General features: G+C 41.3%; 2 protein-coding genes across 2 annotated transcripts; both read left to right on the top strand.

Annotated features, from left to right (window-relative positions):
* The first annotated feature begins 1,854 nt into the window (after positions 1–1,854).
* On the top strand, positions 1,855–2,975 carry LOC129093751 (uncharacterized). Its single transcript, XM_054601866.1, has 3 exons — positions 1,855–1,937; positions 2,020–2,078; positions 2,176–2,975. Exons 1-3 carry the CDS (start codon positions 1,909–1,911, stop codon positions 2,832–2,834), a joined length of 747 nt encoding a protein of 248 aa, XP_054457841.1. The 5' UTR covers positions 1,855–1,908; the 3' UTR covers positions 2,835–2,975.
* A 1,213-nt stretch (positions 2,976–4,188) lies between these two features.
* mamdc2a (MAM domain containing 2a) lies at positions 4,189–26,501 on the top strand. The gene is made up of 14 exons (XM_054601698.1): positions 4,189–4,462; positions 5,342–5,473; positions 11,862–12,112; positions 14,297–14,381; positions 14,509–14,646; positions 16,848–17,104; positions 19,566–19,659; positions 20,645–20,791; positions 21,861–22,126; positions 22,439–22,535; positions 23,263–23,409; positions 23,717–23,982; positions 25,531–25,615; positions 25,743–26,501. The coding sequence occupies exons 1-14, from the start codon at positions 4,435–4,437 to the stop codon at positions 25,802–25,804; spliced, it is 2,055 nt and encodes a 684-aa protein (XP_054457673.1). The 5' UTR covers positions 4,189–4,434; the 3' UTR covers positions 25,805–26,501.
* The last annotated feature ends 1,466 nt before the right edge of the window (positions 26,502–27,967 follow it).

Below are 27,967 nucleotides of genomic sequence, written 5' to 3'. Positions count from 1 at the left end.
GTTTTTCTTTACCTGTCCACCAGATGACCTCACACTTTTCTGTTCCCATTCCAGATCCTGCCAATCCTATCTGCCTTGCAATCACCTCACTCCCCTCACCTGACAGTCCCCGCCCATCTCTGCACCTGCACCTCATTCCCTCATCATCCAATCAAAGGCCCAGATCCATTGTTCCCTGACAGATTTTCTGACCCTGGCTGTTTACAGTTATGAACGTTAATGGTCAGTCCATTAATGCAGCCCCTTTCTTCACTCCATGGTGGCCTGAACTAGACAGCCACCTCGGGTTCTGAAAAGGAAACCATGCGAGGAGAGAGGAAACGAGGAAATGTGTTTTAAGAGACATGAGACGTCCTTTCCTCTGAAGCGTCACGTGAAGCGACGTCTGTTTCTGATGATGGCAGCCGTTGATCACAGCTGATCAGCTGTCAGTCGGCTTCAACAGCTGGAGAGACTTTTGATTTTATGTCTGCACACATGATCACTGTACTAATATTAATAATGAAACAAAGTAATCATCACTGCCAGAGTAGAAATGTATTTCTCTCTGCAGCCTGTTACCTGTTTAACAAACTGCATTGAGTATTTATACTGTGTTCTGAGTATTTACATAATTCATGCAACAAACATAGTTATTTAACGTAAACCAAGATCTTTTCCTAAAACTAACCAAGAAGTTGCCTAAACCTGAAGTGTTATTTATATTACCACGGTTAAGTTTCCCTTTCACAAGTTGGTAGGTGCAGTTTGGCCCATCTGAAGCATTAGAATGGTAGTGATAACAATTGATAACGCCAATTCAATCGAATGATAACATTCAAAAGGGTTCAAATTTCCTGTTGCTACAAATCCTTAGGGTCTAAAAGTAGTAAATAGTGAGTGAAGTCAATGACAGTATTAAACACGCAAAGTAAAGCTGCTTTGAGAAAGTGTCACTGCAACCAATAGAGGTCCTTGAACATGCAACCATAACTGGCCACCTGAAATATTATGAAGTTTGCTGCATCAGAATGTGAGAATAGCCATGGACAGACACAGTGCACAATCACTTGCAGAAATACGCACACACGCTAAGAATTGTATGATTCTCCTGTTGGAGATAATAGGAATGCAATAAAATACAGGTATTTGGTTGTGAGCTAAAGAAACATATGGGATTAGATTATGAATTGTTTTCTTGCTATTACAAACAGAGAGCTGCACCTGAGCTATGCTGGGAAGCTCCCACTGTTTCTGCATTGCAGAGTCTAAAAATGGACAAAAACTTCTTCAAGCTCACAGACACTTTAAACATATATTTCATGTTGTGCAAACATGCAACCCACAGAACTAGTCAAAACCATGATCCATCCAGAAACATTGTCATGTTTACTATGGATAATCCACCCAGTCGACAGTTGAATTAGAACTAAGGAAATTTAACAATTGAGGTAAAAGTGATTTCTACCTTCTCAGATTGTTATTTTGGAAGTTGTATAAGCTTTTACAGTACTATAGAACTGAAGAGGTAAAACAACACAGTATTTCACAAGGAAATAGCAAAGATAAAGCAGAGTGAAGTGAGATATCTAAGGTTTGATGCTTTGAGGGTGGAGTCAGAAATATATATATATAGATATCTCAAACTTGGACGAATAAAACCAAAACTATCTGCATGGAGGGAAGGGAGAAAATGTGGGCTCTGTTTTTGAAATTTTGCTGAACCAGCTCTTTAAAGTGGGGATTAATAGTGCAGTCCATGTAGTGAATGTTTCAAGACGTTTTCTGTGAGGATAATTCTTGGGAACGCCTCAGCCCACCTGGCCAGCAGCTGCTCCCAATAACTAATCAATTAGCAGTGTTGGGAGGATCCTTTTTAAGGAGAGCTCAGAAGACTCAGGAGTAAGCAGTGAATCTAGTGTTAACACAATGGCTGTGCTGTGTGGGTTGTCGTTGAGGTAAATTCTCAAATGGTTCCTCTGAAGAGTTTTGAGTTGCCTATTCTCATTTGCCTGAACTGAACATGATTTGTGTTTGCAGGGTGTCATGGATTTCATGCCTGTTGATCAGCAGTGTCACTTGCCTCCCTTCACCAAGAGGTAATGTTAAAAATCCAACAAATTCACAGTTAAGCCAACTTTAATGTGAGCGAACCTGACTTTTAAAACAAAATTGACAATGGTTCTTTCTCGGCAGGCCATGGCGCTCCTGCACCCATGGGCTACATGGGCTGGCTGTCGAATTCTGGCTCTAGCTTCCCAAATGCTGGCAAGCCTGACAGTAGTGCCTCTCTCTCCAGAGAGTCCGACCCTACCTCTGGGAGCATGTGGCAGGTCCCTGCTGCTCAGAATTCATATGAGAAGCTGGGCTCTGTGAGTGAAGGTGGTAGCTTCTCTGATCCCCAGGCTTCAGGATATTTTAGCGGAGGGGATGTGACCGATGCTGGTGTTCGTGATGGAGAGTACTACGCCCCAACAGATTCCTATGGCAGCTCATCAACCACTTGGAATGATGCTAGCACTGTTGGTTCTGGGTATGACAACAGTGGGTATGCTAACGCAGGTGTAGGCTGGGTTGGCAGCCCCAACTCCTGGTCCACTGGCGAAGACGGTGGATATGCTGAGTCTTACGGTCAAGATGAAGATGATGAGGAGGAAAGCCCTGAGCCAGTCCTCAGTGACTTATCGGCCCTGGAGCCAGTCTACTCATTCAGATCCCGCTCGAGCTACCAGCGAGGAATACGCCAGTTCTCCAAAACCCGCTACACTCCTGGAGAGATCCTGTTTCCTCCTACGTCGGCTTTCCAGCACCGCCTTATACGACCCGTCAAATCTTCATCCAAAGGCGGCCAATGAGCATCTTGAAAAGTAATGATGGTTTGCTTGAAAAATTGAGTTGTGCCAATTTTTGGCCATGCTGCTTTGTCTTTTCCAGATCTTCAGATTTAGCCTGACTTGTAACATCTTGAGAGAAAAATAAAGTTGTGCTTCTGAGCTGGTTTTCTGTTTATTTTTTTTCCTGTGTTGCAAATTAGGTTAAAGCGTCTACTGATGATTTGATGGTAGCTAATGGGCAATTAATGTAATTTAAGATCGAAAGGCTTGGTTCACAATTTCATCGTTGTCTATATTTAAAGAAAATATCAAATGCGTTGCCCACCCTCTGTTTAAAAACTGTAGCTTTATCATCACTTTTGCGCTGTTCGCACAGTTAGTCGCGAGCCACAGGCTCAGACATTACCCCAACTTTGTCTTTGCCACTGAAAGATCTGTGCTTTTAGTTGTCACTGGAAATGCTGCCAAGTGATCATGCTTTTTAAAATGTTAGCTCCACTAACACAACCAGGACTGCCAGTTCAACTATATGATGGATATTTTGCACTTCAATATATTTGGCCTCATTTAAAAATGTATATATTCTAGCACAGATGTTGTGCATCTTTCTGCTATGATACCTCTGACATAGCCGTGATCAAGTATTTACAAACTGAATCATCAACTTTGAGCCAGGTGACGAGGTTTATTTATCATCACTCTGCTACAGGGGTTTGCACATCAAAAGTAATCCTTATGCTTCACAAGGAAAAATAAAAAACTTTTTTTTTATGTTGAGCCAATTTTGACCATGCTGTTTTGTCTTTTCCAGGTCTTCAGTTTTAGCCTGACTTGTAACATCTTGGGAGAAAGTTAAAGTTGTGTTTCTGAGATGGTTTTCTGTTTTGTTTTTTTCCTATGTTACTTTTGCGGCTTCTACTGATGCTTGGATAGTGGCTACTGGTTTGCTCAAATGGGTGAGGGTGTGCCACGGTCTATCTAAAAGCCGCCACGCTGTCCTGCGCTTATACGGCGGCGGTTATTAAAAATGGCATCATCCTCATAGTTATCTTGTAGCTAGATTTCACATGCAGTGCCTGTTAGCTCGATCCTTTTTATAATAAAAATAGATTTTGAGAGCGTAGCGATTCTTCTGAAACCGTTCCGTAATGCGCTGCAGTGTGTCTGGAAGGGAGCTTTGTCTGGATTTGCCGGTGCACTCCGTTTCGGTGGCCAGGGGCCAACCTGTTTTCACTCCCAATGCGTCAAATAACGCAGCTTGATCACTAAGTGTCTTTGTCACATGACTTGAGTGAGGTGCTGGGGGGCCTGGCTCCTGAATGGACCCATTGTGTGATGCAGGTCCGGCCCTGGCTCTGCCGTGTGACAGAGCGGGGAGGCACCGCGACCTGGATCCGCTGCTTCTCCCTCCCCCCGGGACATCCATCCATCCATCCATCCATTCATCCACCCGGATACACAGTTACAACATGCGGAGGACGAGCCGGGAGATTTTCGACGAGCTGTCGGCGCTGCTGTAGTTGTTTTTTGGGGGGTGAGGAATCTAACGGGGAGACGGTCAGTAACTGGAGGTCTCAGACTACAGAGAGGAGCTCCACACTCACTGCACCAACAGACTAAGATGAGCACCGTCCGCCTCGCTCTCCTCGGTAAACCAACTCACTACAGCCGGAATGTTTTTTTTGACAGTTTGTGCTATTTTGCTTCCATAACACGTCTTCTTTCAGACTAGTGGAAAGGAACCATCTAAAACATTTGTGTTATTTTTACTACTTTTTCTATTTGCTTATGCAGATTTCTCCTAAATTCACCAAAAGTTACCATTAGATAATGCCTCATTTGCATATTGAACACATTTCCGAAAACTTATTACGTTATACAAGAAATGATGGTGTTGATGTAAGTAATCAAATGGGGAATTTGCATAGTCATTGATATATTTTTTTTTACCATTTTCACCTGTAGTGTATTCGAAATGTATGTAATTTTACAAAACATATCTTTAAAGGTCGTTTTCTATGAATATATTTTTTCTCAGACTCCAGAAATCTCCACAGGTTTTTACACAGAGGATTGTTGAGATATCATTCATAGCCTGATTTATACAACATTTTATTGCTAAAAACATGATTTTTCTTTGGCTATTGCCATTGTTTTTTGATAAATGGGGTGATACAAAGTAATATCCAACATTTCCTCAGTAAAAACCTTTTGACTTGTATGTCAACAAAATAAAAGAAGAAATTTGAATCTGGCTTTATCCAGTGTTCAGATTTCTGTTGTGGAAATGTATACAAATTAGTGCATATTTGATAAGAGAAGGCCCCATTTGCATATGTAAACATACACTTTAGGAAAACTTGTAACACAAAAAATATTTGTCTTAATGTAAGTAATCAACTGGGGAAGTTTCACTGAGATTTGTATAAGTTAAATATTTTAACCTATTCACCTGTAAGTGTAACAGACTTGTATGAAAGAAGAGCTGAACTCAAGGGTTGCTCCTCCTTTTCTTCCTCCTCCTGCAGTGCTGCTACTCTGCGGGTTCCTCGGGGCGCAGCAACAGCAGCTGCTGCTGCCCGGGTCCTGCAACTTTGAGCTGGGCACCTGTGACTACACATCAGACACAGAGTACGGCAGCTGGAACATGAATGAAGAAGGTACAGTGACATCACAAAATCTGCTTATTGACAGAAATACACACGCTTGGAATACTTCACAGACGCTCGTACTGCCATTTATATATAGGCTGCCATGGTGAAAGTGGGAAAGTATAAGGTCTGTATAGGGACCCTGGTGAGGAACCAGGAGACAGATATTCTTCAACCATGTTGAAATGAATGGTAGAGGTCACCAGCTCTTTATTTTTCTGGACATTTGGGGGATTTTTAAAAGTTTTTCATATACACAACAATACTAGTGAAGCAATTACATTTTTTGTTCTTTGTGCTCTGGCAATCCCCACCAAAAAAAAAAGATTTTTGTTTACAAGTATAAAATTATTGCTATCAATAGTTGGTAGAGTTGTAGTTCCAGAAGTACCCAATCACATCAGCTCCTGATGAATAAAAAATTACGGATATTCTCAAAACGATTTCAATGCAGAAAATCTCACACGGAAGGCTCAATCCTGTTAGCTTGCGCTACCATGTCAGATTGGAGGATTGAAATACTTAATGACTTTGTAGTGCTTCAGTGTCTGGCATCAATTTGTAGCTTCATGTCACCAACTTCCATTGAAAATGCCTGTTGCTTATATTTAAGGACCATCATTTACTAAATGAACATCATGCTGTATTGAAGAAGACTAGAAACTAGAGATTGAGACCATAAACTCATGTTTACAATGTCTACTGAGGGAATAAATCAACAGAGAAGTAGGGTAATTTTCTCATAGACTTCTATACAATCTGACTTCATTTTGTGTGTAGAGAGAATGCCAGTTTTAGAGACTTAAACATTGCTGCTGAACCGGATCTTGCCGCTTTGTCGCAACACAGTCTCTCTCTCCCAACTCGTCAAATACAGACGCTTGATCATCGGCCCTACGCTTCAAACTATGATGCTCTTCGTAGCTCTCTGACGGCACATCAGTTTCCACTCCTTGCATTTATAAAGTCTCTTTTCAAAATAAACTTCTGTGTTTACAGGAAACTTAAAGTTTCTGGTCGTTTCATGCAAAGCGTCTTATCAATAGAAACTTCCGTGTTCACAGAAAATGCACAGTTTCCGCTCGTTACATGAATAGTCGTTTCAAAGTTTCCTTAGATTTTTGGTTAGATTTGGGCAACAAAACTACTTGGTTAGGCTTAGGGAAGATCATGGTGTGGGTTAGAATAACTATGTTTCTAACTTAAGTAGTCAGTAAAGTCCCGGAGTTATGTTACAAAATAAAGGTAAAATAAGTCATCATTGACTTGGGTTCACACAGGACATGAACAGTGGTCTCTTGGGTGAAAGTCTGTGTTTGTTTGACCCATCCATCCACGCGACCTCCTCCTTAGCGCACTTTCTCGCTCATCATACTAAGCCAGTTACACTGCCCGTCTAATATTGAAGTGGGTGGGTTTATACTGGACTTCAGATATTCCTTTAAACGATTACTTTTCTCTTACTCAGTGCTCATGTGGCGACCACGACTCCGTCCCCTGGGTTGGAAACTCCTGGGATAGATTACAACATACGTGTTTTAATCATGACTATGAGTGTGAGTGTATAAATATGTGTGTGTGTCTGTGTGTGTGTATTTGAGTCTCACTGCGATGGGTAATAAAACATGACCAGGGTTTTCCTTGTCATAAAAAAGCTTTTTGAGGATTTCCTGTCTGTAGAGACGGTGCCATCACGTCACTTCTCCCACTGCTCTCGTTCTGCTGTAGTTCTACTGTAGAACGAGAGCAGTCCTTCTTTTCTTTTCACCGATTCTTAAATTAGTAGTGCGAGTAAACTTGCAGTAGTGGTGTGTTGCATTTCGCTGTTGAATGATGGCCAGGACATTCCTTTACCTATTTATTCCTTAAAGATGCCCTCCAGACATGTTTTCGGACATGATGTAGTTTTTCCACAAAAAACAGTTAAGATTCTTTAAACCACATCAACTCCCCGTCCCTGAGAGAAAACTCCAAAGTTTAAACTGCTGGACACAAGATGTCTCCTACCTCAGTGAAACGTTTACTTTCATGGTACTGTACAGTATACCACAGTACAGGGATTCTCAACCTTTTGTAACTCAAGGTCTGATTGAAAAGAAAATTCCAAAATAAATGACAACAAAAAAACATAACATGACAAATTTCCTCTGTCTTATACACGCATTATATTTGATTTGACCTCTGTGTGAGACGCACGGGGCATTCAACTAACTTCAATGTAAACCCATCTGTGTCATTATTAGATCTGTGTCCCGTTTGAAACCAATTCAATGTGGACTTAGTTTACCATAGTTTAGTTACGTAACCTCCATACTTAAATAAACCCAGTTACTTAACAAGCGTACTTATTTAATGTAACAAACAAACTACTTTTCCTAAACCTAACTTGGTAGTTTTGTTGCTTAAGTCAACCTAAAAACTAGGTGAATCTACATAGGAAGTATATTTTTAGGGACTGGTATTATTTTTTATTTTGAAAAGACTGTATGTGTGTAACGAGCGGGAATCATACATATCATGTGAACATGGAAGTTTATTTTGAAAGACACTATGCATGTAACAAGAAGAAACTGACACGCCGTCCTTGAAATGTCTGACTAGTGGGGAACTGTGTGTGTGTGTGTGTGTGTGTGTGTGTGTGTGTGTGTGTGTGTGTGTGTGTGTGTGTGTGTGTGTGTGTGTGTGTGTGTGTGTGTGTGTGTGTGTGTGTGTGTGTGTGTGTGTGTGTGTGTGTGAGATACTGTAGTTAACAATTATTTCCAATCACTTTTACTTTGCTATTCTTTCAATCAATGGACATAAGGTGTACCTAACTCAGTAAGACTTTTAATTTGAAAAGTGCAGGAAGTGTTATGTTTCATTGACAGTATCTTAACACCGAGCCAATGAACAGTAAAGTAGAAGAGATGACACTTAGCCATTGCAGCATTAAAACCAGCTTTTAGCAAACCAAAGAATTCAAACCTTTTTTTCAAATAACTGTAGTGCAGTTATATGTAATGCTACAAGCACAGCCTTCAAGATGACCCTGTCATTAGTGAGTTGCAGTGTGGTGGCACTGAGACTCTTTAAATGGGTCAAACACATTGGAATGCCAAAACAGAAATATTGCAGGGTAGCTTTGTGCCACAGTCGGAGCTGCCAGGCAGGAACCAGGGCTCTGCCCTAGTTTCAACGTTTTGGGGTTAAAAGAAGAAAGGTGACCCTATACAAATTGTGTAAAACTTGACAAACACACGGTGAAATCACAGAGGTTACATAGGTGGTGAATTGGATGCTGGGAAAGAATTCAGTCCGTTAGAAATGTGCTCATTCACGCATACATTTAATATGAACAGCACAGAATAGGGCTGACACCACAATTACAGGACGGCTCACTCCATACTGGATAAATGAGAGGAAAGGGTGTATGCAACACTAATCAATCCAGCTTTACAGTACTGTTCAGTTCCAACTTAGAGCTAGGAAAAAGTTATGATCTATAATTCGTACATAACCCACATAATCATGAGCCAGACGGGGGACATGGTATATAGAGCGAAAAAGTCTGTGTTGGGAGTTAAGTTTGGGGTTAATGGGTGCATCATGCAAACACTGGACTTTCACCCAGGAGACCGCTTTCAAATTTGTTATTTTGGGCTTTACAAAATAGAATAGATTGAATTGATTTGTATTGAAATATTCAATAATTTTCTTATGAAAAATGAAAATATGACTTTAACCCCATGCTGTTTTAAAAAAAAAAAACTTTTATAGCATTTTTATCTTGTAAAATTAGGTGTTTATTCTTGAAATATTCCAATTTGGGGGGTAGAATTATAACCTTATTCTCACAGTATTATCATGAAAAAAAATCTGATTATATTACAGTGTTTTTCTTTTAAAATGTTGTCATCAGTTTCTTTGAATAAGTGGAAAGAAGGTTTTTCTCATGTTGCATATGTGTTCTGAAACGGTTATAGCTTAGCTGACTTGAAACAATCTAACGTACAGTATGTATTTGAGCCGACTCACTGTTAAGAGCTGCTTGATAACAAATCTGCAACGCTCCACCGTGAGACATGCTGTATTGTGATCTCCTGTGTCCCCCACATTCTGCCTGCCAAGCCAGACATTCCGATCGACTCCCCCCACCACCTTTGTCTTGTTTTCCACCGGCTGCTTTGGCCGTGTGCGTCGAGCCACAGAGCCTCCTCTGTTTATGACAATCCGTCAGAAGAGTTTATGTTCCAACAGTTGAGATAAGTGGCGGCGCTGTAAACCGTGTGTGCCATCTCTCCTCCAGCCAAAGCTCTTGGCTCATCCTCGCTCGTAGGCCTGCATGTATGTCCTGTGACCCTATAGAAAGAACCTGAGCTCTGTCCCAAACAGAAGCTGCAGCAGCGCGGTGTGCACCAAACCACTAACCAGACTGAGGTGGGATGAGCTCCGGCCTCAGAGACGGTTGCTATAACTGGTAATAGAAAATACAGACTACACCCGCTGTGGCTATAAATAGGCTCATAAAAGAAGACGGGACCACGGACAGTGTTTTTTTGTTTGGTTGCCGTGGCAACCTGTGGGCCCAGAGCTGAGGAGGCTGCGCGGGGAAAAAAAGGAACCCAAGGCAGAGTTTTTGTGGTTAAAAACCGGGATGGATGTCCTAGGTGATTAGGTCCACTAAACAGAGACATCAAAGACTTCAGGCTGTCCTAGATGGGATAAACAGAGAGACAAGGACAGATGGAGTGAGGGGGGAGAGCTATTAGGGCCTCAGACCACCAACCAGACCACCACCAGACCTCCTCCTCTGGACAGCTTCTTGCTGGACCGTTTCTGACTCCTCTGCTTTCATCCCCCCTCCTTCTCCTTCCTTTCCACTCTCTCCTCATCTTCTCTTCTCTCCCCCCTCCTCTTGGTGAAATCGAACTAATCCAAGTCACGCAGTAACACAAACAAACTACCTTACCTAACTAGCAACAATTTGGTGGCTTTGACAAGAGTATAGACAATGGCCTTGTTTCCTAGTAAGAAAGGGCCGTCTAACCCCTAACTCCAGAGCGGTACATTGCTTTGCTCCCGTGACAGTACTCCTATCTGTTTCTCCAGCTGGGGGGATTGCCAACTTCCATCTACTGTAGGTAACACTCTGACTATGGATACGTATCTTGTATAACCCAACTCCAAAACACCCAAACTATCCCTTTTAATGTGCACCAAAATGGATTACATAACTTGTGCAGCTTTCAAAAGGCAACACGATTTTTAAAACGCGGCTGCATGCTTTGCAGGATGGTTATCTGCACATGTGATTTGCAGCTAAATGACTTAAACATGCAAAACCAGTGACGTGTCTCTTTAGGATGCATCAGTACATGTTGGACTCTGTCTGCCCTGTCCTGGTCCAAGATTCTCGTTGAACTTCATTTGACCAAATAAGGGGTCTGAGATACAACTGCTAATCCCCCCTGCATCCCCTCCCAGATCAGATTTAGATTTAGAAGTGATGACACTTAAACCAGCCCTCCATAAACACTGTTTATATCCACTAAATTGCCTCTCTGCTCTCTCAGACCTGGACTAACGGGTAAAAAAGACACAAAGAGAAGAGGGATTTCAAGGTTCCAGTCATTACCAATCTGTTTCAGAACATACATCATTGTCTCTCTCTAGTTTATAATATGGCAGCAAGTGATACACAACCTCAGAGCTGTATGATCTATTATATACAGTATTTGAAACTTAACCTTTCCACTTTTCCTCCTCGCTGTGACAGCCCCGGCAAAAACATTGTTTTTCACACATTGGTCAATTGGGGATTTTGTGCTTTTTGTGGTTCTGTTGGGTCCATCAGACCGTAACAATCAGCACACACTGGGGCGATTTGTGAGGCAGACTGGATGAGAGTCAGTGTCTCCATGTCTGAGGCCATGGTTTTTCGCCGGACTCAGGGATAGGTGCTAAAGTAGCTTGAGCTGGTACTGATGGAGTTTAAATATGAGTGGACCAGGCGGTCTACATACTATGAAAGGTTGTTCTTTGATCATTTGATTTCATTGTAGGTCTATTGATCTGTCTTCATTTTAGTGGTAGCACACAATGAGACGGATTTTTTGAATCCTCCATTTTGAAAATCCTTTTGCATTTCCCTCATGTTCCCATTCAAAATTCTCAGTTTTCTGGCAAATATGTTTTAATTTGCTAAAAGGACAGAACATTTCTGGATCGCCCCCCCAAAAAAAGTTCCCTAGACTTGAACAAAATATGAATATAAATATGATCACCTTTAGTTATCTCTACACATTGTAGAAAGTAGTCACCAAAAGATACATAAACATATAACCACAGCAGCTGTCAGCCTATAAACATTCATATATACTGTAAATTAATATGACATATCTTTGTGTTGTTGTCATAGGGCATTTGATAACGGTGGACTCAGCCTTCTTAAACGACCAGGAGCAGGCGGTTCTCGTCAGTCCACTTCTGGACCAGCAGGACTGGAGCTGCGTGAGGCTGGTGTACCAGATCACTGGAGGGGGTTCCCTGCAGCTCCACCTCAGACCAGATGGTGATAACTTTGACTACAGACTGTGGACTGCCAACAGAGCCTCTGACAGCTGGCTAATTGCTAGTGTTGACCTACCAAACACCACAATCCCCTACCAGGTAGGAATGGCTGTGAAGACCATGATCAAAGTGATCCCTGTTTGGTTGAATTTGCTGCCCTATTGCATATCAGAATTCTGAATTTATGAGATGCAATTTACCATCCAATCGTGATCCTTCATCATTCCACCTGATCAGTGCATTGCTCACCAGGTCAATATTTCTACCACTAGTGCTGAAGATCTTGGAAAGTTATGGTCAAAACTGCTAAATCAGATTTGGTGTCAGATATTTTTATGTCAAGAGCGCAAATAATATTTATTTATAGTTTTTTTTAATAGTTTATGTCGAATCAGGATTCATTTTTTTTTTTATCTCAAATGAATATACTACCCCCAAAAAAGAAAGAAAACCATGACAGAGATGGGTTCACTTTTGTTTAAGGCATATATAGCACATGGCACGATTTTGGTTTGTGGTGTGAAAGCAGAAAAAACGTTGTGTTGTATAAATAAAGTTTTGCCTGCAAATCTAAATTTAAAGAAAGCTGACCCTCCTTAAATACAGCGTGAGTTTGAGGCCAAGGCCCACAAGTACTGTAAAATAAGCAATGATGTCATCCTGAGCTTCTTTCTAAATTTAACTAGCTTCCTTATTGTCATTGAGAGCACTAACCTCCTCACTTCAGTCTTCTTTGGGAACAATTCTTAAAATGAATATACAGATTCTGAGAAAGAAAAAAATGCTGTTAACTTTAAACTCTGTAATGGAGTCAATGAGGTTGTTCCACATGCCATGCTGAGTAATGAGGGGAAAACAGAACTACATCACGTTAGTACTTAAAGTAATGGCGAACATTTAAAGGCTGACTGTTATCTTGAATTACTTAAGTATGGCTGCAGACCAGCGTTTATGGCTCTAGGATTAGGAGGCCTACTTGCATTACTGGCCAGGGTGCTCCAAGGCACTGACTGGAAGGGTTGTCTGTCAGAACTCGTTGCCTAGACAATGGCAGATCAGCATTTCTGACTTGGTGGGCGTTTACCTTGTTATGAAACGTGCTCTGGTATGTGATGACATACTGTTGGATGAGATTTGATGCATAGGGGATGATTCAGGCCGAGCCATAGACTGTATATAAGAAGTGGACATGGTAACTGTAACGTCACCCATTGGTTTGTGGACTACTGTTTCAAAGTCTTTGTGTGCCAATTTGACTGTCACCATCTTGGTTTTTCGAGAACCAGAAGTGACCATATTTGGACAAGAGGGTAAAGCGGGGGAAGAGCGAGACCCGGAAGGGCCAGGTACCATTAGCAGCTAATGCTAGCTAGCTAGCTTGAAACTAGCAACTATGACCATAGACTCGTTATTAAAATGTTTACTGATCAAGTTAGAAGTAGGGTTAGTTGCTTATAGACTTCTATACAATCAGAGAAGTCTCCCTGGTGGCCAGTCGAAAGAATGCAGGTTTAAGGCTCCTCTGCCTTGGCTTCCCTTTTCAGACCTGGAGGTCGCCCCTTGGGCCAGGCCCATATGTTTATACATGACCTGATATCTCTGACCTACTTTCTCCATTCTTCTAGAACACTTGGGTCTTGGGATTCAGGTCTGTTGTATGTCCCTCTGGGTGACAAAAAACATAAGGAAGCTGCATTATGTCAAAATGCTACGTATATATCTCCTGTCAGCAGTGTAGTGGTGGTTGGTAGGCGGGTGAACTGTGGCTTTCATCTAACCCTCACCCACTGCACACCATGGTTGAGGGTGTTTAATCTGCAAGAAAGGTAATGTAATGTTGAACGTGATTAACTACATTTACTCAAGTACTCTACCAAAGTAGACATTGTGTACTAAAGAATTTCACATTTACTTACTCGGAGCGAAATTTTGTACGTTTTACTATATAAAGAGGCAACAAGATATGAAGAATAAAGTAGTTTAGCTCCACCTAGACCAACTAGAACAATAAATGGCTGTCTCCACATTAATGAATGAGTAATAATAATCAAATCATATCATAGAAATATAATAGTATTTCCTAAAGCTCAGATGTGCATTGTGCCCTAATGATGCCCTGTAGCAATGTCACAATGATGTTCGTGACGTCAAAGTTGACAAGATTTTTACGTGATGTGATGTGATTTGTGTGTGTGTCATGTAATGTAGTTCTAATTTGATGCTATAAATCCGTGTGACATGACGTGAGCTGAAGAAACTTAAAGTCCCTTTTTTACTCCTCAGATTTTGCTGGAGGGTCGACCTGAACGTGGCTCGGGGAACAGTGTGGCCATCTTTGAAATTCACATTGTTCCTGGTTACTGCATAGGTCAGTGTGTTTTATCAAGTGAGATCTATCACCTTGGCTGTTAGCCTAATGTGAAACTGTGTTTATTTATACAAAATATGTAAGATTGATAATGAATAATGGTTGTCTTTGCTGTTGCTTTTACCAGAGTGTAATTTTGAGGAGCATCACCTGTGCGGATACAGTAACAGCTGGAACCCAAATGTCAACTGGTACGTTGGGGGGAGTGTGGCCAGGGAGCCTGGGTCTAACCTGCTTCTAAACCACACCAACAATAACCAGAGAGGTATATACGCACACACACACATACAGACACATCCCAGTATTTCTATCTTTGTGAGGACCTTCACTGATATTATGCTTTTCTTAGACCCTTACCCTAACTTTAACCATTACAGCTAAATGCCTAACCCCTACCCTTGCCTTGAACCTAACCTAAGCCCAGTTCTAACCTGATCATAAAAAACAATTCTTAACCCTCAAACAGACTTTTGAAGACATGAGGAATGGACAAAATGTCCTCATTTTCAAAAATGTCCTCACACTGTGGTTACAACAAAAATGAGGACACTTATTGACATAATGGATTCCCTAGCCCCTTACCCTAACCTTAACCATCACAACTCACCCCAGACCTTTCCCTAACCTAAAAGTAATTATAATCCAAAACTAAGTCTGAAATCTCAAACGGGCCTTTAACTGCCCAGAATATGACCTCACTTTCCAAAGGTGTGTGTGTGTGTGTGTGTGTGTGTGTGTGTGTGTGTGTGTGTGTGTGTGTGTGTGTGTGTGTGTGTGTGTGTGTGTGTGTGTGTGTGTGTGTGTGTGTGTGTGTGTGTGTGTGTGTGTGTGTGTGTGTGTGTGTTAGCAGTCATAACCTGCATTCATAACTTCCAATGGATTCCAAAAGCAGCCCAGTTTCAAAATGTCCATAGAAACTTTTCAAACCAAAACTGCATCTCTTCTCCTCTGTCTGTTTATATGACCGGTAAGTAAATATATATTCTGCTAAAATATGGCTAAATATACAGCTTCCTTTTGTCACCAGTGTGGTCAGCTGTTTACGTCTGCAGCTCCCAACTGGTAATTTCTGAGCAGAATGCTGGACAGTACTGAGATCTAGCCGCTGCATCTGACAGACCGGGTGGCCACGGTGCACATCTTGCTCATAAACGAGGAAATAAAGCAACAGTTTGATGTGATGCTTCGGGCTCATTGCTTCATCATAACAGCTTCTGATTTCGGAAGGAGCTGAAGAGATTCCCCAGAAAACATATTTATCATCAACTCAAAGAGTCCTCGTGAACAACTTTCATTATAACACCTGACAGTGTAATATTCAGTCATTCACCAAGCTGGTGCAGTGAGGCAGCTTTGCATGATGGACAAAACTGCTTAATTTAGATTTAAAAAATATTTTTTTGTAAGACCTTATCTCTTTAGTCATTTACAGTTTCCAGCACTGCAGCATTGTTGTTTTTCTGGAACTGTGGCTTTTAAAGTTGTTTCTGTAATATTTGATTTGTGTTCAAATTTAGAACTTCTCTGTAAGATGCCTCATAGAAAGTGTTTTCATCAATGGATTTTATTACTGTTGTGTTCCTCTTTCTTGTTACCTTTAGTACTCAGTAGATAAATTCAGAATCAGGTTAAATTACAAAGTAGGTCTTCAGATACAAGGAATTAGCTATGCACAATAAGAGACAATTGAGTAAAATATAAGCAAGTATTGCAAAAGTCAATTAAGATAAATATAGACTTAAAAGAAGAAAAATATGATAAAGAATATGTACAATATATCTGAATTAAAATGAAAGTGCTGTGCAGGTATTAAACGTGGCAGAAATGTGCAAAATTGTCCAAGGAATGTGCAAAGGTTCAAAGTACGAAGTATAAAAGGAATATCCACTGTACATAGATATAGTCCCAAAGGTGTGCTTATTGACAGATGTGAAGACATTAATGTAACATGTAGTGTCTTTAAGAGGTGGGTAAGAGTCTGTGTCAGTGCGGGTTGATGAGGCCAGGTGCACTGACACTTTGTGCTGCATTTAAATAATATTAAACTTGAACCAGGCACAATCTCTGTGGATAACCAAATATTCCAACAGATCTTGGTTGACTTGTTTAAAACATCCAGGATCCAGCTGCATATAAAGGCTCTGTAGTTAACATGGATTGATGTTCCTGGAGACAGACTCTGTAATCAGGAAGGCGTGCTGGCCAATGAAATGAACCGCTCTATTGTTTAGTTAGGATGAAGACCTGCAAGTTTGGAACATCTGGACCCATCTCTGCTTTGTGTCTTTAAAAACAATGACAAAGTCAATGCTCATTGCAGTCCTTCAAAAAAACATCTGTTTATTCTTCCAACACTTAAGTGGGGGGGGCATTATGTTAATGCTACTTTTAAAACCACACACATGGTATAGACCGGACCATTTCAGCCGATAACGTTCTGCTCATCTATATCTTCCACTGCTCCAGGCCACTACATGTATGTGGACTCTGTGTACGCCAAGCACTTTCAGGAAGTAGCCAAGCTGACCTCGCCCATGACCACGGTGCCCATAGCCGGCTGCCTGTCCTTCTACTACCACAGAGACCAGGAGAGGGGAAACATCTTTTCAGTCTTCACCAGAGACCAGCTGGGCCACTATGAGGAGATCTGGAGGCCAGGGGTGTATGCTACCGCTGGCTGGACTCAAGTCAGCGTTGACATCAAGGCCCCACACCCGCTGGAGGTCAGTACTGGAGCTAGCATTCACAATTATAATCAGTAGACCTATAATTATGAAAAAAAGTGTGGTCTGCGATGGAAAATGGCTGAATGGGTTCTCTTTAAAGGGAAATACCAGCTTAGTAGAAAGTTGGTCTCCTTTTTGTGGCTTTTTAGATATTTTTAGTTATGATGACGTTTTACTCAACAAAGTGATAGCTGAGATCATCACTGAAAAAGTCAGTGATGTAAATCAGACAGGTTGAAACAAACATGCTACAGTTTTTATGCACAAAGAATACATAAGCAAGATGAATTTCATATTTTGTATTTGACCGATGTGTTTGATTATCTTGCTAACTTGAATCTTGTGTCAACCAGTTTCTTTCACAGACCACAAATGAATCAGAGTCACAGACCATTATTGATCGTACTGACACCTGGGTTTTACAGGTCAAATTGTCTGTTGTGAAGTGGTTTGACAAATGTATATTAATGTATAATGATTTCTGTAATCTCACTTAACAGATTCTGCAATCATATGCAGAGCTGGACAAGATTTTGGTATCAGTTCTGGTTTCCGTTTGTAGTATGATTAGTAATCACATTTGAAAAGGTTTTGGTTGAATGCAACTAAGAAGTTTGTTTTAAGTGCAAAATAGGCGGTATGCATTGGCCAAAAGGCAGTCTGGAAACCCACTGTATGACAATGGTTTTTATGGTTTTAAAATAACTTGTAAACTGGCTACTTGTGAAACAATACGGTCGGAGACATCATCTCTCAACTCCAATTTCAGTCTTGCGTCTCAAGTTGCTTATTGGAATGTAAATAATGAGGGAGGACGGGTCTAACAAAAGATACCATATAGTTGCATCAAGGGAAATGTGGGAGTCATTGTTGTTTAAGCTTGACACATAACGACTTCTTACAGTCAGGATATCTCAGCCTCTGCTGCACAGATTTTGACCGATTTTGCTGTAGTCGGCAGAGATCATTGTCCTGACCCTTGGCAGCCTCCACATAGATGATCCTTAGGTATGTTGGACTGCAGAAACTGAAAATCTTCACTGTTGAGATATCTTATGATTCTGCTTCCACTGGCCCTTCACTGTCTGGTGAAGGGCCAGTGGTATATATACAGTGGTATTTAGTACCAAATATATTATGCAAGTACAGACTGAGACCACGCATTCTGCAAATATACCTACCCTAAGAGGAGTTATGTCTCTTTTGTTCTGCTTTTTTCACGCAAGCTTTCAGCATCACAACGTTTTGATTTAATAACTATAATAACCTCTCACCTTACGCAAAACCTGAAAAGGAGAGCCCAGCCCAGTTCTACCTCCCGCACAATCTACCTCTGTTTTTTTCCCTGCCACAAAGATGAAGTTCCATATCGTGATACCAGTCAGCAATACTGGGGGTCAGCAATGCCTAGGTCCTTGCCTTTGTCTGCAGCTCAGCCACAGTGTTGCAGAAAACTTATTTTTGACTGTTACGCTTTATTTGATAGAGTAGAGGCAGAGTTGAAAAGGGGGAGAAAGAGAGGTACGGCATGCAACAAATACAGGTTAAAATCGATAGATGTTGCGATAATGTGGCCTGCGTTGTAACCAAGGTGCTCAAGCTCTTGTTCTTCAAATGTGGCTTCTTCATTCGGCTGCTCCAGTTAGGGTTCGCATTAGCAGATCATCTATTTCCATCTATGTGGTAAACACAGCTTCACAGTGGAACATCATATTTTATTATCTGTTTATTTGGCATATGTTTTACGTCAGATTTACTCTGATTTAGTTGGTTTGTCAGAGATAGTTGCTGCTAACTCATTTTCTTATTTCAAGTGTTTCTGTGCTATTAGTCCAGTGTTTTTCAGACATGTCTACTGCTGTACAGGCAGATGTGAGCACTTAGGGTCCCTTCATTTCATTTCTTTTACATCTTACGCTGCAGAAAGATCATATTTTTCCGAATATCACGAAAGAAAAACTAATAGGATACTCCACTGTCTCATTCTAGTGTTGTGTGTGCAGCTGAGTGGATGGAAGCACTCTGTTGCTTTCCACTGCCCTGTCAAAGGATATTCTCTATGGCTCCACGGTTTCCTTTCCTTGTGCTCTCAGCCAGAACGCCTCCCACAGCCTGCTGCTGTGGCTATGGAAAGAAGCTTGCATAACATTACTAACTGGGTCAGTTCCCCAGTCCAATCGAGCCAAGAGTCGTACAGAGCTTTTCCATCAAGCAGCACTCCACTGACTAACCCATGTTTCTGAATTTACCCTACACTCATGTCACTGTCTGGCTTCTACAGCTGTCTTATATATCACTGTGTGACGTGCTATCACAACATGTCTATGTAACACTTCACAAAGCATGTTCTTCTCATGAGGAGACTTAGACGGGTAGATGCATGAATTAGAGTCTAAGTCATACATTGCTCGTGACCCATCTGGCAATGGTTGCTGTTTATGTCTGTGTGTGTTACCAGGTGTTGTTTGAGGTGGCCTTCAACAGTGCCAGAGGTGGATACGTGGCCATAGATGACATCTCCTTTTCTCCTGAATTCTGCCACACTGACACAGGTGATCTTAGGGGGGTATAGGTTGACCACAATCGCAGACTGTACCGTATGTCACCCAAGACCCCTGGATGAAATGTGAGATGAAAATTAAGACAGAGGATGGAGGCAAAGGAAAGAAGGAAATAGAGTCAGAAATAGAGAAAAGCAGAGGAAAATTGAGGATGAAAAGAGACCAAATGACAGGGGGGACAAAAGTTGATAGAAAAAGAGAAAGAACAGAAATCTAGAGAAGAGAGCAAGAGAGTTTAGCAGAGTTCTGTTTACATATTTTTAATGCATGGAAACAGAAGAAATCAATAACACTTCCTCAGTTGCTGAAAAAAGTTTGAGTAAACGAGCTAAATGGGATATGGAAACACCTTTTGTTGAATAAGTTTTGATGTAGCAAACATATAACTCACATGACGGATCGGCTGATTCTGCTGTAGGAAGCATGTTTGTACATTAGAATCAGTGCATTGATTTGTGTTTGTGGTGAAGGTCCGATGACGTCATTCTGCATTATATTCAGCCATTCGTTTTCAAGATAACAGGCTTGTGGACGAATGGGCTTTCTGTCCAATGAGGCTGAACTATTGGTGTTTAGGAATATTGAGCAGATCCAGAGTAAGTCATGGCCTATACTGTTGATTAGGTTTAAGGAGGTAGGGTGGAGAACTTACCACCATTGGGACAGGAAAGGTAACCTTTGTATGACAGTCCACTCCTTCCTTTTGTTCTGAGGGAAGATGTATGGGGTCATTAAGTCCAAAAGGGTTCTTCTTCTTCTCGGGAGAATAAATGTTCTCTGCTATCTGTCTATGTAATCCATGTGACTGAATGTTGTCAAATCAACGCACAGGCTACAGGAGCACAAGGTTCAACACACAATTTGATTTAAACACTCTGATTGTAGGCCTTCTATGTTCTGTTTAAAAAATGAAGATGGACGTGACATCCTAACCAGGTGACCTCTGTTATTTTAAATGCTGCTTTATGTGTTCCAGAGCCGACCTTTGACCCCTCCATAGCCAACTGTGACTTTGAGAATGGGCTGTGTCTGTACTATCAGGAGAGAGCAGAGAGTAAGGTGTGGAGTAGAGCTTCAGTGAAGCCTAATGCCTACAGGATAGGAGACCATACCACAGGAACAGGTGAGTCACACATTAATCATGATGATAAATGCCTGGTGCGTGACTACATGAATGCTTTTTCTGTTTTGTGTATATAAACACTAACCTTGTCATAATTAAAGTCCAGATAAAGTAAAACCTGGGATTTGCTTTTAAGCACATTATACATGCTAGAAAATAACTGTTGAAACATGTGAAAGACTGAACTATTTAGTACCTAATAATGGAGTAAGACCGGGCATTTCAAATGTATTAAATTAAAAATATATAATTTTTCTATTTTAAATTTGGCTGGATGGTTAATAACACATTGCCATCTTGTTTTTTTGCAACCAGAATGAGAGGGTGGAGCTAAGTTTAACCAAATGCTAATTTTTTTATGCAACCAAAAAGGTTACAATTAACTTTCATGAATTGAAAACACTGAGGGTTCCCCCTCTGACTACGATTTCTTAGTTTAATTTTTGTATTTATGCTGAATGACTTATTCCCAAGAAACCTATGAGGAAATCTCAGTACTGTCATTGAATAAATCAACTAATTGATAAGTCAACAAGCTGAAATGAGTTACTAGACTAAGCATTTCTTTGGTCAAGGACACTTCTAGAAAACACATTGTTGTAAGATAAAAACTCCCCGACAAGATAACTCTGTGGCTGCGACCTGTCAATCACAATTAAGCCACGCCCTCAAGCATACCCTGCGCCATAATTTACTAAATGAGCATCATGCTGTATTGAAGAAGACTTGAAACTATAGATTGAGATCATAAACTCATGTTTACAATGTTTACTGAGGGAATAAATCAAGAGAGAAGTGAGAAGTAGTCATTTTCTCATAGACTTCTATACAACCAGAGGAGTCGCCCCCTGGTGGACAGTAGAGAGAATGCAAGTTTATGGCACTTTGGCACTGAGTTCCCTTTTAAGACCCTGAGGTTACCCACTGGGAAAGACCAGATCAGAATGAGAATTAGAAATTGGTTTCCTTACTTGCTGCCTCTGATGGACAAATTGTATTACTTTGCACGTTGCCAAACTGACATTACCACCTTTGTTGTTGATGATGATCTCTCTCCCATCTCTCTTAGGCTGTTTCCTTCTGGCAAACACTCGTTTCACCTCACAGCCTGGCTATGTGGGTCGGCTTCATGGTCCATTGTTACCAGGGAACCACAAATACTGCCTGAGGTTCTACTACCTGCTGCATGGCTTTAGGAAAGTAGATAATGCTCTGTTCATCTACATTTATGACGAGAACAATGTGGCCCAGGAGAAGGTGTGGAGCTTGACTGACACTTCCAGGGCTGTATGGACTGAGGTGGAGATCACCTACATGAAGCCAATGCTCTCCAAGGTGTGAAGCATTAGATGGGTTATGTGTGTGGAAGAAAGGGAATACTGGATGAACGGATGGATATTAATGGCTGGATATAATGGATGAATGAAATTGGATGAAAAAATAGATTGATAGATACATGAATATCAATGGATGGATCAACGGATGTATGGATGGATATTGATGGATGAATGGATGGATGGATGGCTGTATTTGGATGGATGAATATTAATCGATGGATATGGATGGATGGATGGATGAATATGGCAAGCTGGATGGATAAATGGAAATGTTGAATAGCAGTATTCAGTCTTTTTCTCTGCTTCCCAGGTAGTGTTTGTCAGCATATGTAAGAACTTCTGGGAATGTGGCCTGGCAGCCATCGATGACATCACTGTCAGTCTGGGGGACTGTCAAATGACAGCAGGTAAAAGGCTCACAAAGACATACACTGACAACTGTTGTTGATGTTCGACGTGAGCCAAGAGCCTCCTTACAGTTCCAAACTGTTAAATTATTTTCTTAGATCAGTTCAATTCAATACAGGAAAATCTACTGCCAGAAACATTGTCTGTAGTATGGGTTGTACCAAAAAGCAAGAAGAGAGGAAGCAAGTAGTGGAGAGTGTATAGTGTAGGGGAGAGGAGAGGAGAGGAAAGGAGATAAGAGGAGATAAAAAGATAAAGATAAAGAGATTTTTATTGTCATTGTAGTGATACAACGAAATTTCGTTTGGTAGCCAGCTGAGGCCAGCCAGCAGCAGCGAACAACAAACACAAAAACAACAATATACAACACAATAACAACAATATACAGATAAAAATACACAAAAGGAATGAAAACTTTACTATGTACGGCAGGTGAGTATTTAACATTTAAAATTTGAGCAAACAGTGCAGTGTAAACATTTGTTTTGGCAGTGCAAACAGAGTATAAAGTGTATCAGTGGAATTTTCAGCAGCTTGATGGGGGGTGGTGCTGTAGCTGTAGCTGCAGCTCAGTGCTGTTTAGCACTGTATATAACACTTCTTAATCACAGACTGATCCTGGAGTTTTTCCTGTAATCTGCAGCACATTGGGCCGAGCCATTTCATAAATGAATTTAACCTCCATTGACCTTGCCCACTGATCTTTGTGCCCTTTTATCTCATCAGGCTCCTTACCGGGCCAGTGTGATTTTGAGGGCGGAGTCTGCGGCTACACCCAGGATAAGAAGGAGAACAAAGCCGACTGGCTGCGAGTCCGAGGACACACCCCCACCTCCTATACAGGACCCCGAGGAGACCACACCACTGGGGTGGGTGAGTCATTTCCTCGTTCATAGCTTTGTTCATTCATTCAAAGGTCATACCCCCCCAGATGGAACCCTGTGTGCGATGTGAAATTTAAAGGATGAACGCATCATCCCACTTTCCTATAATTCTCCTTAAAATGTCAGAATATTGGACTAGTTGAAGGTTGGATATTAATCCTTGCTTTGTTCTCCTTACACAGTCTCCTGTTCTTCTTTGTGTGTTGTATTTCTACAGCTGCAATAACAAAGTCTCAACTGAGTTTAGTGGAGTCCCCTAGTGTCCCATAACCGTGTCATTCACTTTCCTCCTCCAGGCTACTTCATGTACATTGAGGCGTCGCTCATGCGTCCGGGTCACAAGGCCCGACTGCTGACCTCTGACCTGCGGGGCTCCTCGTCCCCTCAGTGCTTGACCTTCTACCACCACATGTACGGCTCGGGCACCGGCATACTGAGCGTGCTCCTACGCCGCGGCGGAGGCAGAGGAGAGCGGGACACGTTGCTGTGGCGCCGCCGCGGCGAGCAGAGCATCAGCTGGATGAGGGCGATGGTGGACTACCACTGCGACGTCCGACACCAGGTGAGTCAGCACGTGGGCCCTTATGGGAGTCACAGACCGGCTCCTTGACAAAGAGGAATTAATCTAACTAACGCAAACTGCATCGCAGAACAAGCCGGCTAGGGTTGGGTATCATTAGGATTTTAATGATACTAGTACTCTTATCTTTACTGCTTCTCTGTTCGGCTCCTTATCGATACTCTTATTGGATTTTTTGATTATTTTATGAGAAAAAAATATTTATTTTTTTAGAAAAAAACGGACATTCCTTTATTATTTTACTATCTAAACAAATAGTCTTTATTGCGCAGCAACACAAAAAGTTCCAAAGTCTTTAAAATACATTTGCAGCTAAACAATTAGCTAAGTTATTAGATTTAATTTATGAGCCTCCGTATGGCATCACTAACGTTACCTGCAGTGGACGAGGATGGATGGCTGATCTCCAAACAGTAGAAAACTGATCATTTCTGCAGACTGATGTTCTGCTTGTTGTCCAGATATTGTGATAAACTGCTGTTGTTTCCTCCCTTAACTTGTGAGGGTTTTATTGTGTTTGAATCAACAAGAGTTCTCAGCATCTACTGGAGTAAAATGTAGCCCCACTTTGGATCTTTGTGTTCTCTCAAGCTGTAATGAGCCGGAGTGTGTGAGTGTGTGAGTGTGTGAGTGTGTGTGTGTGTGTGTGTGTGTGTGTGTGTGTGTGTGTGTGTGTGTGTGTGTGTGTGTGTGTGTGTGTGTGTGTGTGTGTGTGTGTGTGTGTGTGTGTGTGTGTGTGTGTGTGTGTGTCAGAGTAAAGACAAAGTGACAGAGAGAGGAGGTTTGAGACAAGGGGATCTGACTCTGGAACTTCTAAAGTACAGACATCAGAACCGGTAACTCCGGACCGCATTTGTACTCCAGGTTTTTAATAATTTAGAACCGGTTCCGGTTTAGAAAAACGGGTTTCGGGGGGCATCCCTAAAGCCGGCAGAGTTGTAATCACATTTCTTGCTAAATCATTTTTATAAACAGCTGGGCATAATGATTTCTTGTAAACTTCACTGCACTCTATTAATGAGATGCAATATTATGATTTATAGTCAAATTAACCCATGTAATGATTTATGGATGTATAGCTCGTTAGATACACCTATGTGCCTGATTGGACCTGCTTTTACGTCTTTGTATCAATTAAAAATAATGAAAAATATCTGAGTTAAAGGGCTTGTCCATCTTTATTTTGGGGGAGTTTTATATAATTCTGTAGCTTCCAAGTATTGTTCTGAATGCATTCAAATGACAAAATTCAAATTTTAATTTAAGAACACCTGTTTTAGCTTCGAAATGCTATTTCCCCAAGCCCTTCTAAAATCATTTTCCCACAGAAAAAGTAGGAACTGTCAATATTAACCTCAGCAGTGATGTGTTACGTCACAGTACACTTACGTAATTTAGTTTGAAGCTCAAAAAGACATTTAAGTCTAACCTAATCCATCTTAAAATACAAATGTAAGTCTTACACACTGTTCTTTGACTTGTAGACGACACACTCAGCTTCACATACTCACAGTTTTGTGTTTCCTCCAGATTATATTTGAAGCCATCCGGGGCCCGACACTACGGAGTGATATCGCCATTGATGATGTCCATTTTAAAAGGGGACCGTGTGAAGGTTAGTATAATGCGCAACGCAGATATTACTACACAAGAAATAGATAAAAGTACAATGTGACTGAGCAGTAATACATGCGTTTTTTAGTCGAAGCATAATATCTGTCTTGTCTCTTCCTCCTCCTCAGATCCAGGTGACGTCACTCCGTACTCGGGCTTCTCTGAGTATTTCAATGAGATTGAGAACTGAGACTGGCAGGACGTCTTTCCGTGAACCACCCACCGAGACAATTTACAAAGTTGTAGAGCAATGCTTATGTCGTAGCCAAGACCTCCACCACACTGTACTGTTGTCTTTCATTCACGTCCCCAGTCCCCGCCCCCAGTCTCAGTGTGTCTTTGGCCACAGTTCAAGACAATGGAATTGGTATTAAACACTGAGGGATGGTCACAATTTCTCCAATTACAACTCACTACAGTCGCACCTCGTTCGTGTGACACTCAAATATGAAACCACAATCTGGTGTTAAGGCCAGTGGACACTATGCACAAAAATGTCTTGCAAATATGCCACAGGGAAGGTACAGGTGTGATCTGGCTCTAGAGAGGTAAACCAACACATGGATTCAGTCATTGAACGGCCACTAGCTAGGAAGCTAGCTTCAAAAACAAACCTGACACATTACTTATTTGGTCTTTTTCATTGGGTTGACTTACAGAATTGTCACACACACAAAAAAAGACTCAAATACTAAACACTGATGTTTCATAGGTAGAGACAAAGTGGAAAAAAAAGGTTCAGTAATTTCCCAAAGCAGTGTGTCACTGTAGTTTTTATCAAAAGTTGCTCAAACAGATGGAAATGTTGTATTGTTGGGGACTATTTTTAGCAGCGGATTAATCTACGTTTGGCAGTCTAGTGAGCATTTGGTGCAGACTTGAAATAGACCTTGTGCTACAGTGGGAATCACTGATGTGTTTTAATAGTTTTGGGACTCTGTGGCCCAGAGGAAGAAGAAAGATCAGGCTTTGATACACGCAATACATGTATTTTGATCAAATTCATTGTTGGTTTGGACATTTTAATGTGATTTTTTTTTTTGACAAAAAATAATAATGCCAACTGATGATTTCCATTAAGAATGTTGTTTACAATTGGATGTTAAATAGTTGATCCCATCCCACAGAGGGGGAGATAAAACTGAAGTTTACTGCCCAGGGAGGTCATGGTTCAGCCTAATTGGGGTTTTTAAGAGAGATTGGAAATCTGTATGGAAGGGAAAAAAAGGGGTGAAAAATACATGTTGGTGCATAGTGACACTGGGCCTTGACTCCTGCCATGCTGTTCATGTGGGAAGGAAACAAAGCAAACATCCGCATGACAACACAATGACAACGTTAATGCCCCAAAACACACCAGGAAGCGGCAACCGCAACTTCTTTTGCAAAGTAAATCAACACGTCACGGGACTCTGGTTTTATTCACTGTCTCATTCGGCTCCAAAAGGAAAACTATCCCCAACTTTTAGTTTGGCTGCAGAACCAAAACGCCAGCAGCTCGATGAGCTTGGAGCGGCTGCCGCAGCTCTCCATAGACATCGAGTGGAAGCTCTCCGCGAACCGCACTTTGCCGCTGCTCTGGTGTGTTTTTCGGCGCACAAATAGGCCAGACACTTAATCAATAATCCTTTTTATTTGGGCTTCCACTATTGCACTTTTGTTTACTTGTGTCCTGTGTATAATTGTTTAAAGTATGTTTGAATTTACAAATGGTTTGGTTTCCAAGAGATGGGGATGTCAGGAAATGTGTCTTTGTTAGGAACACTTTGCCGCTTTGACATGGACAATTTTCAAGTCTAAATGTCAGTTTTTCTCACGTATTTCATCTCAGAATATAACTACAATTCGTAGGTTATTTTTTCATCCGATTCCACACAAGAATTTTATTATGTTAGTTCCACTTTGACAACGGATATGAGTCCAGCTTCAGTCTTAAGCCACAATCAGATATTGTCACTATTTTGTGTTTGGTAAATCCTGTGTATCAGTATCCTCTCAAGGCATGGATTCAGTAAGGTGCTGGAAACCTTCCCGGGAGATTTGATCCGTGTTGACTCATTAGTATCGTACCGTTACTGCAGTCTTTTCAGCTGTTCGTGCTACTCATGTCTGAATGTTCTGCTGTGCATTTCCATGTGCTTGTGTACACCACTGTTGAGCTGTTAGCCTGTTAACCACACGGAATGAGCTTCTCTGCTAATCACTAGACTCTGTATTTCTGTGTATCTCACCATTCTATTAACCCTTTACACTTTGGCGCATGAATCCATCATGAGATACTGGAATCCATGTTCGGCACCAGCTAACGTAGATCCTCCTTTCCCCCTAGAGAATAATTTTGGTTTACAACAAC

The sequence above is a fragment of the Anoplopoma fimbria genome, chromosome 7 (genome assembly GCF_027596085.1).
Source record: "Anoplopoma fimbria isolate UVic2021 breed Golden Eagle Sablefish chromosome 7, Afim_UVic_2022, whole genome shotgun sequence".
NCBI classification, from domain to species: domain Eukaryota; kingdom Metazoa; phylum Chordata; class Actinopteri; order Perciformes; family Anoplopomatidae; genus Anoplopoma; species Anoplopoma fimbria.
This window is presented reverse-complemented; position numbering and strand designations above follow the sequence as displayed.

What these genes read in the sequence shown, in the direction of transcription:
- LOC129093751 (XM_054601866.1), top strand. Translation starts at nt 1,909, where the DNA reads ATGGCTGTGCTGTGTGGGTTGTCGTTGAG. An exon ending in CTGTGTGGGTTGTCGTTGAG is followed by an intron (nt 1,938 to 2,019) that starts GTAAATTCTCAA and finishes TTGTGTTTGCAG; the next exon opens with GGTGTCATGGATTTCATGCC. An exon ending in TTGCCTCCCTTCACCAAGAG is followed by an intron (nt 2,079 to 2,175) that starts GTAATGTTAAAA and finishes CTTTCTCGGCAG; the next exon opens with GCCATGGCGCTCCTGCACCC.
- mamdc2a (XM_054601698.1), top strand. Translation starts at nt 4,435, where the DNA reads ATGAGCACCGTCCGCCTCGCTCTCCTCG. An exon ending in CGTCCGCCTCGCTCTCCTCG is followed by an intron (nt 4,463 to 5,341) that starts GTAAACCAACTC and finishes CTCCTCCTGCAG; the next exon opens with TGCTGCTACTCTGCGGGTTC. An exon ending in ATTCTGCCACACTGACACAG is followed by an intron (nt 19,660 to 20,644) that starts GTGATCTTAGGG and finishes TATGTGTTCCAG; the next exon opens with AGCCGACCTTTGACCCCTCC.